This window comes from Leguminivora glycinivorella, chromosome 9 (assembly GCF_023078275.1).
Source record: "Leguminivora glycinivorella isolate SPB_JAAS2020 chromosome 9, LegGlyc_1.1, whole genome shotgun sequence".
NCBI lineage: Eukaryota > Metazoa > Arthropoda > Insecta > Lepidoptera > Tortricidae > Leguminivora > Leguminivora glycinivorella.
Window position 1 is genome coordinate 23358302 of NC_062979.1, and position 19041 is coordinate 23377342.

Here is a 19041-nt window from a genome sequence, read left to right on the forward strand (position 1 = left end):
AATATAATTTCTATTTAATAACTCAAAGAGAAAGATATAAGGTAAATGAATTGATCGTGACGTCACTCCTCAGGATTTCATATTAATTCCATATTAGAAAATCGTTTTGACAGTTCTTAAAAAGAAGCTGATTTGACTAGTAGGAAACTAGCCTATTCGTCAGATTCGAGTTTGGTTATCATAAATAAGGTGCTGAGATTTAACCCTCCATTTTCACGATGAAACAACCTACCCTAATTTTATATCCCGAAAAGCATTTAGGTAATTATTTTCTAAGACACCGTGAGAAGAGAGGCACCTTTCGGCGGTAATTTATCAACATGTCGGCGAAATGTGTCCCGCGTCAAACGCCGAGAAATGAACGGAGAGACAGAGTAGGTGAAATACAGTAGTATCAAAGACGTACTTACAGGTATATACTTATTTCCAAATGGAAAATAGTTTTAACTATAAAACTCCCGTGAGACTCATACATATTTAAAAATATTTTAAGCGGGTTACTCACGTATTAAGTCGATATAGCGTTCGACATGTTTCGATCCAATTTCGAGGACCTTTCTCAAGAGTAGCGACCCCGCCTTTACATGTCGAGAGCGCGACGCATACTACGGGCGCTTGCTCGGTGTGCGCGGCTGCTGAAGACAGGCGCAGGGGGACTCTTGAGAAAGGTCCTCGAAATTGGATCGAAACATGTCGAACGCTATATCGATTTAATACGTGAGTAACCCGCTTAAAATATTTTTAAATATGGAAAATAGTTATTTGTTTTATGTACAAGGGAGCAAAGTTCTTGTTTAACCGTACGTGCCAGTATTGATATCCGACAATCTGACCAAGCGAAAGATTCCAATATTGAACCGCGAGCGTATGGCTCGAGAAGTGTTATCTTAGTGGGGACGTTTATCGACAAAAAGAGGCCAAACCTTCTTTTTCTTGACCAAAGCATGAAACTTGGCACAGTTGTTCCTTATATCAAAATAAGCCGATTAAGATCGGGAGCCTTCGGGAGCCTCCCCCCTGGGGCTCGGGAGGGGGGGTCAAAGTACCGCTTCACCCGGCTTGCTTTGAAAAATTCTAACATAGCCCGTTTAGTTCATAGGTCATGTTTGGTATCGTTTTCGAGTAAATCAATAACGTAGAATTCATTTTTGGTACTAAAATTATGATTTAATGGTAAATAAAATAAAAAAAAATTAAAAGTTTGAAATTTTCATCTACGATTTACAAATTCAAGTCATCATAAATGTCAAACTGTTTGCTTTTTCTACAAATAAAAAATATGATATGAAAGCCTATTTAATATAGATTATGAATAATATAACTTTTACCCACCTTTACTAACGTTAAGTGTCATAAAAAAAAACTTTAAGCCGCGCGGCGTCGGGACGCCGCGAGCGTAATTTTAACATACCTTTATTTTAAAAAACTCTATTAGAACCCGTTTAGCTATTAGGTCATATTTAGTATCGTTTTCGAGTAAATTAATAACGTAGAATTTAGTTTTGGTACTAAAATGACCATTTAATGTTAAATGAAATAAAAATAAAAAATAAAAATTTTCTGTCAGTTGCAAATTCAAGTCACGATAAATGTCAAACGGTTTGCTTTTTCTATAAATATAAAAATATTATATTAAAGCCTATTCACAAAGTATAGTACGCGTTCACCTACGCGAGCTTAGACTGTCTGCGGGGAACGCGCCTCTTTCATATATTTGATCGCCAGTGTCAGAGGTGTGTTAATGCATAAATAGAAAAAGATTCATTATTATTGACGTGTCGACAACGGCAACACTCGGGTCGGACCACACGATCTAAAGACCGACTGTACCTGTTATTTATTCATTGTAGTGAATCCTGAAAGAAATTTATATAACAGTATTTTATACAATCGTGATATAATACAAAACTTTTCAGTCGAGTACCATGTGTAGTACGGTACGAGAGTGAAAAGCTTAATTATATCACTATTGTATACAATACTTTTTCTACGAGTCATCATCTTCATCATCAATGGACGGAAATATCACCATTCATGCAAGTTAAAATTAATGTCAATAGAGTCGTTCACCGTTGTATCAACATCGAATTACCTAGCAACCAATTGTTTGTAATAACCGTCTCTGATTGGCCGATAACGCGACAGATAAAAAAAATGTGTTTCAGATGCAGGAGAATTTGCCAGGTATCGCAAATTAGTATAGAAATTGTATCAAGTTCTATTTTTGAAATTATTATAGTTAACTAAAGTCAATTATAATGAGCTTATTATAATTGAGTCGGAACTGCCATAGAGTATCCAACACTGAAAAGTTAGCACTTATAGTTTAGTCTGTGGTGTCCTAATTGACAGATTACTCATACTCATACTATACATTCCCTTCACAAAAACATAGCTGGGTACATATGGAACTGCATAAAAAAGGCTCTACCCTCTTTATGCAGTTGCATCGGTTTTTGCAACCTGATTTACATTTACATCTTGTAACTTCTAAGCATATACTGGCCACTTCAGTGTTGTCTGACCAGTGTGGTACCCATTCGTCTCCTTCTTCCTTCCATCCCCAAGAAGACGGACTTGGCAAATTTTGGTGTGGCACCAACGCCAACGCCTGACTCCAAACAAGAACGCCCTGAGTCCCATTTCTCAAAACTGAAAGTTACAAGTTACAAGCGGAAGTCTCTTTCCAACTTGTCATATTAGACATTAACAACCACTTGTAAATTGTAACTTGTAGCTTCGAGAAATGGGCCCCTGGTACACTGTGCGCAGTATATGCTGATCCAAGGCAGCCTCTGAAGGAGGTATGTTCTCCAATTGTCGATCTTTTCTGGTACCTAAAGAGGTAGGTACTTCGACCACTCATTCACCGTTGCGCAACGACTTGGTCTGAAACAATATGTGCATTATCATTTTAGAGTCTACAACTATCAAATTACAACTTTTTGGCGGATCACGTAACCTTCAGTATTACCCACTTACGTTACGTATCATAGAAAATTATTACAACCTTTAGTAGAATCTGATTTGCCTCTGATATTGCTCCATCTTGTAATAGTTTGACACCTTGAGTGGCCTGGCTAAGCTTCAAAGCCAAAATAAAACGTTTCTAGATTAGACATAGTATGGGACAGGTACGATAAACGCAGCTTGAAACGATCAACAAGGGAGAAACATGGCCACCCAAGGCTTCAAACTATTACGAGATGGAGCAATATCATAGATAGGCTAATCAGATTCTACTAAAGTTTGTAATTATCTTGTATGATAGGTAAGTGTGTAATAGTGAAGGTGATCCACCAAAATGTTGTAATTTGATAGTTGCAGAATCTGTTTAAATAAAATGACAATGCACATATTGTTTCAGATCAAGGGTCCTTACGCAACAGTGAATGAGTGCCGGAAGAACCTCTTTACTAGAAAAGATCGACACTTGGAGAACATACCTCCTTCCGAGGCTGCCTTACTTCATCATATACTGCCATTTGTCTAAGACTGGGGCTAAAGACATGCCAACCACACCCTTGCTGCCGACGCATTAGGACACCACGGACTCCACTGCCAGTCTATTGCTGGCCGAATTTTGTGACACACTGCACTTAACGATTTAATCCGCAAGGCTCTCGGCACAGCGAACATGCCGACAACCCTCGAACCTGTCGGCTTGTCAGCAGCAGACGGAAAGCGGCCTGATGGTTGCTTGCTTTTGCCTTGGTTTCTGGGACGACCCTTGGCGTGGGGCGTGACCTGTGTGGATACCTTGGCTCCGTCCAACGTCTAACGCTCGGCCCAGAAACCAGAGACTGCTGCTGCAAAACGCCCAGTTTAAACGCGCAAATATGCATTTTTAAAAAACAACTACATATTTGCGGCAATTGCATTTGAAACATTTGGACCATGGTCATCGTACACCAAGCAGTTCGTGAAGGAAGTTTCCACCAAACTTGTCTGGGTGTTTGGTGACATAAGAGAAAAAGCAAACGGTTGACATTTTTGTTGACTTGAATTTGCAAATTATAGATGATTTTTTTTTAATTTATTTACAATTAAATTATAATTGTAGTACCAAAAATAAATTCTTTGTTATTAATTTACTCGAAAACTATATCAAACATGACCTAATAGCTAAACCGGGTCTAATAGAGTTTTTAAAATAGAGGTATTTTAAAATTACGCTCGCGGCGTCCCGACGCCGCGCGTCTTAAAGTAATTTTTTAGTGGAACTTAACGTTTGTGAAGGTGCATAAAAGTTATATTTTTTATAATCTATATTAAATAGGCTTTCTTATCATATTTTCTATTTATAGAAAAAGCAAACAGTTTGTCATTTATGATGACTTGAATTTGTAAATCATGGATGAAAATTTCAAATTTTTTAATTTTTTTTAATTTTACTTACCATTAAATTATAATTTTAGTACCAAAAATGAATTCTACGTTATTGATTTACTCGAAAACGATATCAAACATGACCTAATAGCTAAACGGGGTCTAATAGAGTTTCTAAAATAAAGGCATTTTAAAATTACGCTCGCGGCGTACCGACGCCGCGCGTCTTAAAGTAATTTTTTTGTGGAACTTCAACGTTAGTAAAGGTGGATAAAAGTTATATTTTTTATAATCTATATTAAATAGGCTATCATGTCATATTTTTTATTTATAGAAAAAGCAAACAGTTTGTCATTTATGATGACTTGAATTTGTAAATCATGGATGAAAATTTCAAATTTTTTAATTTTTTTTTATTTTATTTACCATTAAATGATAATTTTAGTACTGAAAACCAATTCTACGTTATTGATTTACTCGAAAACGATACCAAACATGACCTATTAACTAAACGGGGTAAGTTAGAATTTTTCAAACCAAGCCGGGTGAAGCGGAACTTTGACCCCCCCCCGGGCCCCAGGGGGAGGCTCCCGAAGGCTCCCGATCTTAATCGGCTTATTTTGATATAAGGAACAACTGTGCCAAGTTTCATGCTTTGGTCAAAAAATTTAAGGTTTTTCAATAAACTCCCCAGCTAATCTTGAGCGTTGCGAGGGTTTCAAGGCTCGTGAAAGGTTAAACAAACTTTTCCGATTGAATCACAAATTGTTCACCACATTATCACAAATTAAATACTAACTGTAAAACATCAAACTAAATCAAATTTATCAATTTATCAAATAAATTTATGATCATAACCTAACCACAACATTAAAATATTGAAAAAAAAAACCCCGGCCGCTACTTAGTGGACGGATTTTCATGAAACAAGGCCAAGAACACTCCCGACTTTTAGACACAAAAAGCTAAATCTAAATGGGTTCTACGATGCCACAGACAGACACACACACAAACAGACAGACAGACACGTCAAACAACACCCCGTCGTTTTTGCGTCAGGGGTTAAAAATCACCATTAGGTAAATTTTACATGTCAGTTTGAGATATCATATTTTGTATGAAATTACTTTCCAGTTTCCACTCTTGTGAATAAAATGATTGTACTGTATCATAGCGTAGCTTACTCTTAGTTGCATGATAGAAATAAATACTTAAGTAATTGTACCTTAAAATTATTTGCGACAATAAATGACTTTTTATTTTTTATTTTTTTTATTTAAAATGCAATTTTGCTATCTGCTTTAGAAGAATCAAGAGAGCCTTTTAATTACCAGTTGGTACCTATCTACGATAGTATTCTTTATTATACTGTGCTTTTCGACATAAAAAATATACCTAAGTATAGTTAGGTAAGAATTTAAACCATAACTAATTAACCTAACCACAAAATTAACATTTTGAAAAAACCCCCGACCGCGACATAGTGGACCGATTTTCATGAAACGTGGCTAAGAACACTCCCGACTAACTCAGCTTTCAGACAAAAAAAAAATCTAAATCGGTTCATCCGTTCGGGAGCTACGATGCCACAGATAGACACACACACAGACAGACAGACAAACAGACAGACAGACAGACGACAGACAGACAGACAGACACGTCAAACTTATAACACCCTTAAAAATAAATTCTAAGATAGCTGTTTTGGTCCCTATACTGTGGTCCGTATACTCTTTATGTATGTATGTACGTGCACCGAACCGAGTAAAAGGCATTTTAGGGTACTTTCAGACAACAGCGAACATGGGGACGTTTCTGGTTACTTTGACGTGGTTTCATTGCAGGCGAAAATAATTTGTGCTTCTGAAAACTTTTTTTTTATATACCACGTCGGTGGCAAACAGGTATACGGCCCGCCTGATGGAAGCGGTCACCGTAACCTATGGACGCCCGCAACTCAAGGGGTCAGTCAAAAAGGCGAAAAGTTTTTATGTGGTTCGTATTCACATCTGTTACCCAGAGGGGTAGGCAGAGATCACAAATAAGGAGTAAATTTTATTAAACATTAACAGCTAGGTATTTACCTTCAAAATGTTGTAGAAAGTTCGTCTATGAACTCAAATGCTGGAAAAATGAATGATGATGGACAAAAAATATCTTACATTATATACCAATAATAAAACGGACCGTCATTATAAACCGATATACTTACCAGAACCGGTAGATTAACTTTATAGTTTTTTAATTGTTTTCACCTCTTGTTTTAAGTAATTACTAAGTATTTAACTTATCGATAAGTGGTTAAAGATTTAAGAAATTAGATTTTAAAGATTTGATAGTAAAGTTTATTTACGGTTTTCTCAGATTAATGGACTTATAGAATAGAATAGAATAGAATAACATTTATTCGTGAACACAGGCAAGACAAAAATACACATAATAACAATAAGACAGAAAATAATGAAGTGCCACGAAATGGCCTCATCTCAGCGTGTTGCTGGGGACTTCCAGCGCTGATCTTCCGATGAGACCATCAAGTGAGAAAGATTATGAATTGATTGTGTCATAATATTGGTAACTTCCTTTTTAACCCCCGACGCAAAAACGACGGGGTGTTATATTTAAGTTTGACGTGTCTGTGAAAATGAAAATGAAATATTTATTTTTCAAGTAGGCATATTACAATGCGCATATGAACGTAAAATAAAGCTACGCTGTGTTTGTATCTGTCTGTCTGTTTGCTTGTCTGTCTATGTGTGTGTCTGTCTGTGGCATCGTAGCTCCGAACGGATGAACCGATTTCGTTTTTTTTTTTTTTGAAAGCTGAGTTAGTCGGGAGTGTTCTTAGCCATGTTTCATAAAAATCGATGCACTATGTCGCGGTCGGAGGTTTTTTCAAAATTTTAATTTTATGGTTAGGTTATGTAATAGTGTTACGTTAACGGAGGTCAGGGGTAAGTGTTTGTACCTACTTATTATAAGTAGTACAGGTGGCGGAACGAAAGTTTAGCGCTGAGTGAAATGTGGAGGGGACAGCTGCAAATGGGGACGCATACCCTACGCCTCCTGTAATCCCCTGAGATACCTGTTTTTGACTTCTGTGCAATAACGGCAGCGCTAAAGTTACGTGCCGCTGCTTGTACCTGGGCGCAAACACCGATGTTCGATCGAATTTTGCGTTAAATAACGTGAAAAACGCATTAAAACTCGAAACTTCGCGTTTCACGGGATTTAAGAATGATGAAAATTTCACCCCCAAAAACCCCCACAAAACAATTTTAAGAACGATCGTCAACTCTTGAGAACATTCGAAACCGGGCTCTACGCGGCGCTACGACATTTTCGCTACATACGGGTTTCCCCATGTAATCGGCTACGCTTCTACGAGCGGTGTGCCCGACAGTCGGGTTCTTGGTAGCGAAAGTGTTACAGAATGTTCTCAATAGCAACTTGCATTGGAATTTTCTCAGGAAAATTTCCAGTAATTTAAGGATAATTATTTTATTTTATTTTTTATTTTCTTTATTGGAGAAACAACAGAAGTAAGCACAAACAAAATTACATTAGATACGATATACACTGTTCAAGAGATGTGCACCTACCTCCTAAGACGCTCTCACTGAGAACTCTTCAAAATATAGATAAGACACTTATATTACTACAGTAAATTAAGCTTAACGCACTTAACGGCTAAGTAATGATGGAACTAATGACGTATCTCTATTCCTACAGCTTGTATATAAACACAATAAAGTGATTAATACTACTAATACTAATTAAATTGTACAACTAAAGTATCAAGTTGTCTGTGCCAAAGTATCAAGGACTTGTTTCTGGAAACTTGTTCTACTTGTATTGAAAATGTCTACGGCCGTGAACAGCTTGTTGTACGTATTACAAAGGCGGCGTAAAGGTGCACGAATTCCAGCGTTAGATGAACATGTCGGGACGGCGAACAAGGCGTTACGTCGGGCAGTACTGCGTGCGGGGACCCTGAAACGGATGCTCTCAAGCAGTTCCGAGCAATTGTACTTGTCTCTGCATATGTTGTGAAGGACCATCATATCTTGGACCATCATATTTTGAGAAAGTTCTGCGTCATTGTCATGGAAAAGGGACCACATTGTGCCAAGGACATACGCTATTGACAATAGCCCATTTTCCCAATATAATAGCGACTAAAGTCCTAATTTACTGCGACACCGTATTGATATTACTGCCGTATTGTTATTCAATACCCAATATTGGTTGAGTTGGTATCGGTTTGCTTCAAGTACAAGCAATTAACAATAATGTTAATTGTTTGTACTTGATTATGTATTAAATTAATTAATAGTGTTAAAACAGGTAGACTTATGGGATATGTGGCCGATATTCTACTTTCTAACATTAATTTTGCTTAAGGGTTAAGAATTTCATCCTCTTCTCATAGGTGTAGTAGAAATCAACTGGGATATATGGGTTCAATTGTGGTCTAGGCGAAGGGGTAGGGTTACCTGCTCATCAAAATTTCATTTTACTTCAACACTGTAATTGCGAAGAGTGGTAGGTACTGTGACTTGAGCAAAGATTACTTATGTCATGCATACCCCTTTTTGAAATAAAGGTGTGCGTTGATGTATGTATTAACTTCATTGTTAAAAAAGTTTGTTCACGTCATGTAGATAAAATAAGTGAAAAACTACTATTTAATTGTATGTAATTTAATGAAAAAATCACACATCTGTCAGGTGGCTGGGTCATACACGTTGTTTGTAAATGCAAACTAAGTGAAAATTCTCAAAACTTCATTAATTAACAAAAAAAGTAATGCGTGGATTCCCCCGCGCGGAAGAAGTGAAACTTCGTAATGTTGAAATGAAAATAGGAAGGGGTGTTTCAAAATTCGAGTTGGCAACACTGAGCGTAAAACGTTCAATGCTGTCAGTTGGAAGTCTCATTAGAAGTTTCACTTCAAAATATCGAGTAACATACATACAAAAAAAAAACATTCAGTTGAATTGAGAACCTCCTCCTTTTTTTGAAGTCGGTTAAAAATAGTGCGTGGAGTCCATCCGCGCGTAAGCAGTGAAACTTCGTTATGTGGAAATGAATATAGGAAGGAATATTTCAAAATTCGACTTGGCAACACTAAGGGTAAAACGTTCAATGCTGTCAGTTGGAAGTCTCATTAGAAGTTTCACTTCAAAAAATAGTGCGTGGAGTCCCACGCAGAAGAAGTGAAGCTTCGTAATATGGAAATGAAAATGGGAAGGGTTGTAGGGTAGAAACACTCCAAACCGAATTTTGAAATATTGCGTTTTAACTCCGTCAGTTGGAATTGTCATTAGAAGTTTCACTTCAAAAAAGAAGTCCTTCCTCCCGGAAGAAGTGAAACTTCGTAATGTTCAAATTAAAATAGGAAAAGGTATTTCAAAATTCGAGTTTGTAACACTTAGCGTCAAACGTTTAATGCTAAGGGCCAGTTGCATCAACCACATTTGACAGACACATCATCGTCACGCAGAGGACGTCTATGGAACTTCCCATACAATCAAATTTAACGAACGCTTTAACGGTGACAGACGGTTTGATGCAACCGGCCCTAAGTCGCATAAGAAGTTTCACTTCAATATGTTACATAGTTACATAACCCGTTAAATAAACAATTATCACAGGCTAATTAGTACCTATTCTTAATTACCTGCAGTTTGACGCGCATCCGGCTTAGGCTGCGTTAATAGATATGTTAATAGCACCTAGTTTGATATTACTAATAGGTCTGCTAATTATAATATTGGTATGATTTAATAAAACTTATGCAACAGAGGTTGAGGAACTTGAGGATCGCGGAATAAATATATAATACAATTCAATACAAATACTCTATTTAATTATTTATTTGAAAATATATTTCAATGACATTACAGATAAATCCAATGCGTCATGAAACTTAAATTAAAAAAAAAAACAGTAAATAAGAACTTAAAAAAAAATGATTTGCGTCGTTTGCCCCGGTGTAGGATTTATCTATCTATCTATAAGCGCCGTCTTCGGAAACAGGCATCTCCATTCCTCCACGCTTGTCTTTCCATTGCCATCCGCATCAAATTCTCACCAGCTAGTTGGCAGACGTCATCTCTCCATCTAAGGGTCAGCTTGCCACAACCGCGGGTGTTAGCGGGCTTCCACACCATAGTTCGTCTCGCCCAGCGACTAATGGTCCATCCTGGCAATGCGCTCAGCCCATTTATAGAATAGAATAGAATAGAATAGAAATCATTTATTTGACGTCACAACATAGACTTACACACAGAAAGAAGAAGGCATGCAAACAAAACATACAATGGACGCTAAATAGGACCCTCACTCAGCATGATGCCACGGCAACCCGCAGCGCTGGTTTTCTGTGAGGACCTGACTACATCTAAGTTTAGTGGCGGCACGTACGGTGTCCTATCGTTTGACCAAAACTTGTTTAGCAAATTGACACTTGACAACCAACTACTGGCAAAATGATATTTTGGCAAATCTTTACTTTACAAAAACATTTTTGACAAATTATTGGCATGACCAAATAATTAACCTACAAAATTACATTTTATAAGAGATACTTTTGACAAGTTAATATTTGACAAATAAGTTGACTAATAAAACTACGTTTAGCCTAAAAATGTTTGCTATAATGTATTATTTAACAAGTGATTCTGTAATAGTAATTTATAACATGAGTCAAATGAAAAACATTATTCCGAATCAAATCATTTATATTAATTATAAATTCTGCACTCTTTGATTGTCATTATTGTAATTTTAAATGAACAGCCAGCGATTTTAATAATTTTATCTCTGAATATTCGTTTTTCAACATTAATATTCTGTTAATTCGTTCGTCCTTGGTGACGTATTTGCTTTTCTTTTTTTCTGGAGGAGCACCAGCCATTTTTTGTTCAATTAAACCCTCGTTGCTTATCGTTTCTTTAATTAGTTCCTTAATCAGAAAATATACTCCTGGATGATGTTTATCAATAATTTGATTAATTTTATGATGCCAGGCTTCAGCGGAATTCGACGTTCTCGGTATTTTCATGCTATTAATTTCGTAACAACTCCAATATCCTGGAGAATATTTGGCCGGTCCACTACAAGTCCCACTCACATAGTTTTCTTCAAACCAATATGCAATAGTTTTGCTATCATCATCAGTCAGGGATTCCAAATATTTGTTAAAATATAGTGGAATATCTGTTTCCTGTAGCTGGCTGAGCGCGAGTAGACATTTTATGTCCTTGTTAAAATGTGCATCTTGTGAGTATTTATTTGACATGCCATTACCTCGGACTTGCCTGAAAAAAAAATTGAAAGTTAGTTGATAACTATTTTTTTAAATTAATATTTACACACACACACACCTTACACAAATACATACTTATTGGAACACATATCTTTATTCATCACACAAATAGATGCCCTTACCGGGATTCGAATCCAGGACTGTGGCTCAGCAGGCATGTTCACAACCCGCTAGGCCAGACCGGTCATCATATGGCATAGAATAACCCTAACGAGCAAACCTGCCGGAGCAAACCGATCCGGATAGGTTAGGTTAGAAGCCTAAGGCGGGAGCTTTGCTCCCGCCTTAGGCTTCGAGGTTATTTTTTTTTAACAACCCAGAAAACGTAAGCAACTATTGTAACTAACTAGTAACTTACCTCAAAATAATCTGCCCCAAATGAAAATTGCAACCATGCAAAATTATTCCCTCAAAGTTAGATCGCAAACTTGAGATGGCTGCTTTTTCAAAATCTAAAACGCATACTTTTGGCTTTATAACAATGTTATTTTCTGCTCCATACTCAATCAGCATTTCAAACATCATATCATATGACCTTTTATCTTTGTGAGAACACAGACAAAATACGAGTGGAAATGTTTTATGATCGTCTAGAAATATATTTCCGTGTATTGTATATAACTGTGTAAAAACACTGGGCACAATTTTGAAAGTTCCATCCACAATCCAATAGTCTGATTTACTCAAAATAGATACTTGGTTCAATGTTGACATCATAATTATTCTTTTTTTTTCATATTGACGGTCTTTTAATATGAAATTCTGACCTTTGATCTGTGTCATTGATTGGTTAATATTAAAATCTAAAGTAGTCGGTTCTTTCAATGGTCCTTGCAGTTTGCGTTTTGCCCGATACATGCTCTGTTTCAAAGCAGAAGTGGATGGTAAGCATTCAAGAACTTCTACATCAGTTTCGCTCTTCGAGTCGTTCAATAATTTACAAAATTTTGCGCCTACACCTACTTCTTCTTTCAATTTACTACGAAAATCTCCAATTTTTTTACGTAGAGGATTTGGGTCGTGGCAATGATTTTGCGGTCGCCCACATAGAATATGTTCATTTCTGTCATTCAAAGTTGTTTTTAACATAACTTTGCACTGGTACACTTGATCATTTTTCAACTCACACGCCCAATAATAAGTAGTCTTGTTTGTTGCTACTTTGTTATATGAATAACCATCCAGGTAAATTTTCAATCCATTTCTGCAAGAATTAAACACTTCACACACAGTCTCTTCACTCATTTTACAATTTCAACAGGCGACTAACAACTACTTAAAACATCTTACACTCAACTCATTAAAATATGATAAGCGCTAATGCGTTTATCCTCAAATGTCAGCGCAACCAATGAATTTTCACGTCAGTATGTGGGTAGCGCAACAAAATATCTGGATACGTTCAACAATCAAGTTTTTATCACATAACAATTTATTATATAATATTTGGTAAATTAATCTATTTGTCAAACATATTAATAGGTAAAATGAAAAATATACAAATGATCGTTTATTAAATAACACATTTTTCTAATGTATTAGTTACTAAATGAATATTTGTCAAGTAAGTTTTTGTAAAATGATACATTTGCGGAATAACACATTTGCCAATTACTATATTGATGAAACGTTTTTTGTAAAATGAACATTTGCTAAAATTGTTTTGGTCAAACATTAGTGAACCGGCACGTACGCCAACGACACATAAAACAATTAAGAAAAAAACAAAAGAAGAAATAAAATAAACATACAAAATCAATGATAAAAAAACATTACTATTACAAAAAAAAGGAACGAATAAAATAATACTTGAGAAGAAACATTATTAACATTTCCACTTTCTGTATCCAATTTCCTCCACCACGTCTATTCTTCTATAAACTTAAACAAAACGATAGGTTAGCATGTGGAAAGTTTTCTACTTCCACATTTTCTCGACAAAAACACTAGCCTTTTCAGTCATATTTTAAACTTGCAAAATAAAACGCAACCTAAACGTCACAGATATAAATGTCGACTGCGACAAATGCAGATATGCTAATTCGAAGCTGCATAAATCAAAATGGCCGCGAGCATATCGCGTTATGCCAGGTTTACACGGACTTAAAACCTCCCACTACTTTTTTCTCTTTATGATATAGGCAGACCTTGGTCTTGGAGACCATTATACATCTCTAAGGAGAATTAGATTAAGTATACATTTTATCTTTAGTTGTGACATTTAGAGTCATTTGCACCTCTAAAGTAATTTTAGACTTTTTTTTTGTATTTGTACTTTTTATATGTAGTGTAGTTCTTGGTTGTAATTCGACATTTAGAGACCTTCTACATCTCTAATTAATTGTATAGAGTTAACTTTAGTTAGAACTTAGAATTAGTATATAATAGTATCAATTGTAATTTCAATTCAATTTTAAATATTTTCTAAATATGTACATGTGACGTTTTAAAGTTCCCCTGTGGCCTATTTGCTGAATAAATGATTTTGATTTTTTTATTTTTTTTTATTTTTGCAGCAAACGTGTAGACAAGCCGACTGCTGGGAAACAGTCATCGTCGCCCATGGACATAAGCAGCATTAGGGTGCCTTGCCGACCTTTGAGAAGTGCTAGCATTTAGGTACTTATCAGTTAAGTGACAAGTGGTAGCACCGTGTGATGATGGGTTAAGAATTTTACCACCCTGTTTCCTTCCGCGAGTGTCGTAGGAGTTGGCTGTGGGTTATGGGTTAAATTGTGGTGTGGACCATAGGCCCATAGGCCTGTGGCAGCAATATAAAATTTCGTTTTCTTTCAACCGCTTAATTGCTATAAGAGCCTTTCTGCCTATTTCTTTTGGAAAAATAGAGGTGAGTTTATATGACAAGTGGCAAGTATTCGTTAACACATGATTGACTGACTGTAAGGTACCTAATGGTGATTTAATCGTATTATGTTGCTTGAAATATAAGGCATTAAATAACCACAAAATTAAAATTTTGAAAAAACCCCTAACCGCGACATAGTGGACCGATTTTCATGAAACATGGCCAAGAACACTCCCGACAAATTCAGATTTCAATCAAACAAAAACTAAATCTAAATCGGTTCATCCGTTCGGGAGCTACGATGCCACAGACAGACAGACACGTCAAACTTATAACACTCCGTCGCTTTTGCGTCGGGGGTTAAAAGAAAAATTATAAAACTACATACCAACAATATTTTGGTCCATAGAGCTGTGTCTTCATTAGGATTACATGCAAGTGAACATTAGCTATTAAGCCCGTGTAAACTTAGCATAACTTGTGGACCCTAAATGTTGCGTGACGACTGAAATATTTTGCTGAATAATGTAGGTTCTGTAGTTTATTTACACTCGGTTTTGTTGTGGAGGTAATGTGCAAATATAATAAATATCGTTTATTATCATAAACACAGAAACAATTGTTGAAAAATGGATTAGGGTATAAATTAAATATTACACTATTGATAATAAAAAATCTTAAACTATACTTAAACTATTACTTATATAAAAAATTAATAAACCTAAAAACTACCCTCCAGGTCTTATAATGAAGGGGTGTGTTTATTGTAAGACTGAACTTTTTCTTATTATGTTCTATGTTGCACAGTGTAGTTTCACACATGTGACTAGTACGAGGGATCAAAGTGGCACTTTTTGTCCTATTAGGAATGGTTAAAAACGTACTTTTTCATACAGTTTGACTGTGCTACACAATAGGGATGACTACATAAAAAATGGCATTCTGTTTAGTCCGTCAGTTAGGTCGTTCAAAAATACTGAACACATATTTTTATAATTAATGCAAAATTACAAAGATATACAGCATCAAAGTTCCGGAGTTGGGCTTGTGACGTCACTTCTAAGAAAAAAATGTACCGAGGCGTGACGTCACGCGAAACTTCAACGCACTGTACCGTTGTAATTTTTCGTTTACGAGAAAAAAGAAAAAATACGTGTCTAAAATTCTTTGATAATGTAACTCGTCTCGCCTATTACCCAACCATAAAGTAGTAAGTAATTTTATACTTCCTCTTAGTACCTATTGTTGATGTTGACCTTGCTTTTTTACAAATAATACTCAAAAACATTTCAGTAGCCATTTATTTCATCAGTTGTGTTGATTATTTGATTACTTCTTGTAGTCAGGGTAGAATCCATATACTTCATTGAAGTTCTCAGGGTCATACGTTGCTCTGTAGCCCTTAGGAATGGTATACGCCTTAGGGGCCATCTTGTAGTACATAGGGGCATAGGGCAAGGGCATGGTCTTAGCGGTAAGTGGGGCAATTCGGGCATAGGTCAAGGGCACGGTTTTAGCCGCAAGTGGGGCAATGGCCATTCTTGGGAACCAGTCGTAGTCGGACCGCCACTCGGTGAGAGAGAGCTCGGCCGAGGCGAGAGCGAGGACAGCGAATAGGGCGAGGAATTTCATCTGAAAATTATACAGAATTTTGTGTTTGTTTGTCAGGATGTGTGTTTATTTAATATAAAAAATAAATTATTAAAAAAATCAAATGTACTATCCGTTATAATTCGGAGGATGTAAAATATTAGTTAGTACTTATTATCATTTTTCAGAATATTGACAATAAAATTTAGTATTTTTGTAGGAGTCGGGAATACCATATTTAGGCTTTTTTATATAAAAAACAACAAAGAAGTAAAAAAAATACTTTTTAATACAATTGTTATCACAAACTAGATTGAGTAACTAGGATATTATTTATTTGAGGTATTTTGAAATAGACAACAAAATTAAGTAAAATTATAATTATGTTGGTCAATTATATTGATAAATATTTACCTTCACGTGTTTTCTTGACTGATTCCAAGAATCGTATGATTTATTCGAAAAACAGTTGCTATTTATATGAAACAATTTACAGTAACCTAATATTAGTAATGTGTTAAAAAGTAATTAAAACAAGTAATTAATGACCGAATCATTAAATCTGTTAATAACAAGTGTATTTTTTGCGAATTCTAACTGACTTGAGAACTGAGGAAGTCAAATAAATAATATGAGATAAATCAATATGTAACATACGAAATCTTATGTTTTTTTAGGTACAACGCGATAAAAGTATCGACAAAAATTCTTTTATGAGAGCCCTGGGTTCGGTTTAGCGACCGGGATCGGTCTTAAGATTTGGCTTTACGAATGCGACTGTTTACTATTTTGTATAATTTGGCGTTAAGAACCAGGTATTTAGGGTTCTCAAAGGTTGGCAACGCATAAGTGACATCCCTGATGTTGCTTTATGTCCATGGGCGGCGATGACTCTCGTCTGCTCGTTTTCTGCCTAATTCATAAAAAAAAAACTAAAGACCATTGGGTCCCAGCACGATAGAATCAACTTTTTTTACATAACTGGCGAAGCATGTTTGACGTAAGTGGTGAATTAATTGCTGGCGACTTCTTCGCTAAACGTGTCAGCATTGTGAAACAGCGAAGAAATGACGCCAGCATCCGTGGTACAAGGGCCTATTGTATATTATTGCAGTTAACTATTACTTTAAGTTGTTAGATTAGTTTTAATAATATTATTTTCTTTTAGTTTAAGTTTCATGTGTTATTATTGGCATGTAGACAAAGAGTATTCTAGTCTAGTACATTTTAATAGGTCTTGGAAGTAATGTTTTATCATATCTCAAATTGTAATTTAATTACCTAACAGATTAATTATCTTATTGTTATTATTTATCCAGCTACTTAAAATGTTATAAATATACGGTATTGTTGAAAACAGGTACAATCCTTTCGAATCTTGGAAAGGCAACTTGTAAAGGTAAACATTTTTTACTGAATTATTTGGATTATATAAAAAAAGTTTATTTTTTAGACCGTGTTTGTATTTAGGCATTTTAAATACATACCTATTATTCAAACTCTTGAACAAACATCTAAGATAGTCTAAAGCAGCAGTTCAGTTTTATTTCAACAAAATTTGTTGACTACATTTAATGTAGTCAACCAATAGTTCTTCTCAGTGGCCTATTCCACAATAGTGAAATTATCGCCCGACAGTGACACTTCGCGGTTCATTACCTGTTCAACAAGGTACAAAATATTGACGATGACAACAACTTATCAACCCAGAACAGAGTTGTCAGTCATGTGACAATGTCACTGTGGTGAAATACTCCAAGTCATTTAATTATCACTGGTGATCTAAACCAATAATACCATTCCAGATGAAGCACATAATACTCCTCGCCGTTATCGCCTGCGCGTCCGCCGGCCCGGATCCAGCCACCGAGATGGAATGGAAGGCCGAATACGGCACTTTCGGCCTCAACTACTTCCCTTACTTCCCCTACTTCCCCATGCCTTTCATCCCTACCGCCAAGCCTGAGGCAACAGACAAGCCCCTTGCCCCGACTCTTGACGGCAAGCCCTTTACCCCACTTGACGGCAAGGCTTACATGCCCTTTGCCCCACTTGCTAAGGCTTACATCCCACGCGCGGGGGTCTCTATTGGTTCCCATAATTTTTTAGTCCGATTTTTATAATCCATAACGGTGTTAGTCATAATTTTTAATAGTCATATTACCATTAGTCATAAAGTTGAATGTCAGAAATTGGAGGTCAGATTTTTGCAAGTCATCATTATTGTTAGTCATAAACATTGTTTGGCATAATAATCAAATTGCATTTTGTATTATGGACATAATGTTGAAAGCAATAAACATGTTTGTCATAATTGTCGTAAAGTATATTTTCGCAAGTAATAATGATTACTGTCCACATTAACTTTAATCATAACATTCAATGGGATCTATATTATTTTTCATTAAGTTTGAAGTCATAATGTTTGTTCGTGTTCACTATCGTTAGTCATAATTTAGTATTTCACAGAAGATACTTTTTTCGTCTTTTACATGTTATGTGTTTAATTTTTTCATGTCGCTTTTAAGAATATTAGGCCCCGCCAGCGATTCCTATTTCTGCTCTGAATGACACAAGGTAACTAACGAACCTACCCGAGAAATGAAAATTTTCTCGTTGGGCTCACTGATTTTCCCGCCATTTCGTCTTTTACATGTTATGTGTTTTATTTATTCATGTTGCTTTTAAAAGTATTAGGGCCCGCCAGCGATTCGACGGAGCCTCGCTATGCGGGGCTCCTATTTTTGCTCTGAATGACACAAGGTAACTAGCGAACCTAGCTGAGAAATGAGGATTAAAATACTCAATGAGCTCACTGATTTTCCCGCCATTTCTTCCTTTGCATGCTGATTTTTGTAGTATTCGGCTTCGTCAACGAGTAGAAGGGGGGCAGGGGTCCTATTTCCGTTCTAATGGACGCGAGGTAAATGCGGACTACCAATAAAGTCATAAGGTATAATGTATCGATTGTCCACATTTTCGT

At 36.0% G+C, this 19041-nt stretch overlaps 3 protein-coding genes across 3 annotated transcripts in view; 2 read left to right on the forward strand and 1 right to left on the reverse strand.

Annotated features, from left to right (window-relative positions):
- Positions 1-19041, forward strand: part of LOC125229781 — a 517609-nt gene that overhangs the window by 347016 nt on the left and 151552 nt on the right. The window lies entirely within an intron of this gene.
- On the reverse strand, positions 15752-16503 carry LOC125229790. The gene is made up of 2 exons (XM_048134732.1): positions 16473-16503; positions 15752-16100 (listed from the first exon to the last, which is right to left on the reverse strand). The coding sequence occupies exon 2, from the start codon at positions 16098-16100 to the stop codon at positions 15798-15800; it is 303 nt and encodes a 100-aa protein (XP_047990689.1). The 5' UTR covers positions 16473-16503; the 3' UTR covers positions 15752-15797.
- Positions 17703-18262, forward strand: LOC125229789. Its single transcript, XM_048134731.1, has 2 exons — positions 17703-17729; positions 17864-18262. Exon 2 carries the CDS (start codon positions 17864-17866, stop codon positions 18179-18181), a length of 318 nt encoding a protein of 105 aa, XP_047990688.1. The 5' UTR covers positions 17703-17729; the 3' UTR covers positions 18182-18262.

Bases quoted from the DNA above. Each gene is read 5' to 3' on its own strand.
- LOC125229790 (XM_048134732.1), bottom strand. From the start codon at position 16,100: ATGAAATTCCTCGCCCTATTCGCTGTCCTCGCTCTCGCCTCGGCCGAG.
- LOC125229789 (XM_048134731.1), top strand. From the start codon at position 17,864: ATGAAGCACATAATACTCCTCGCCGTTATCGCCTGCGCGTCCGCCGGC.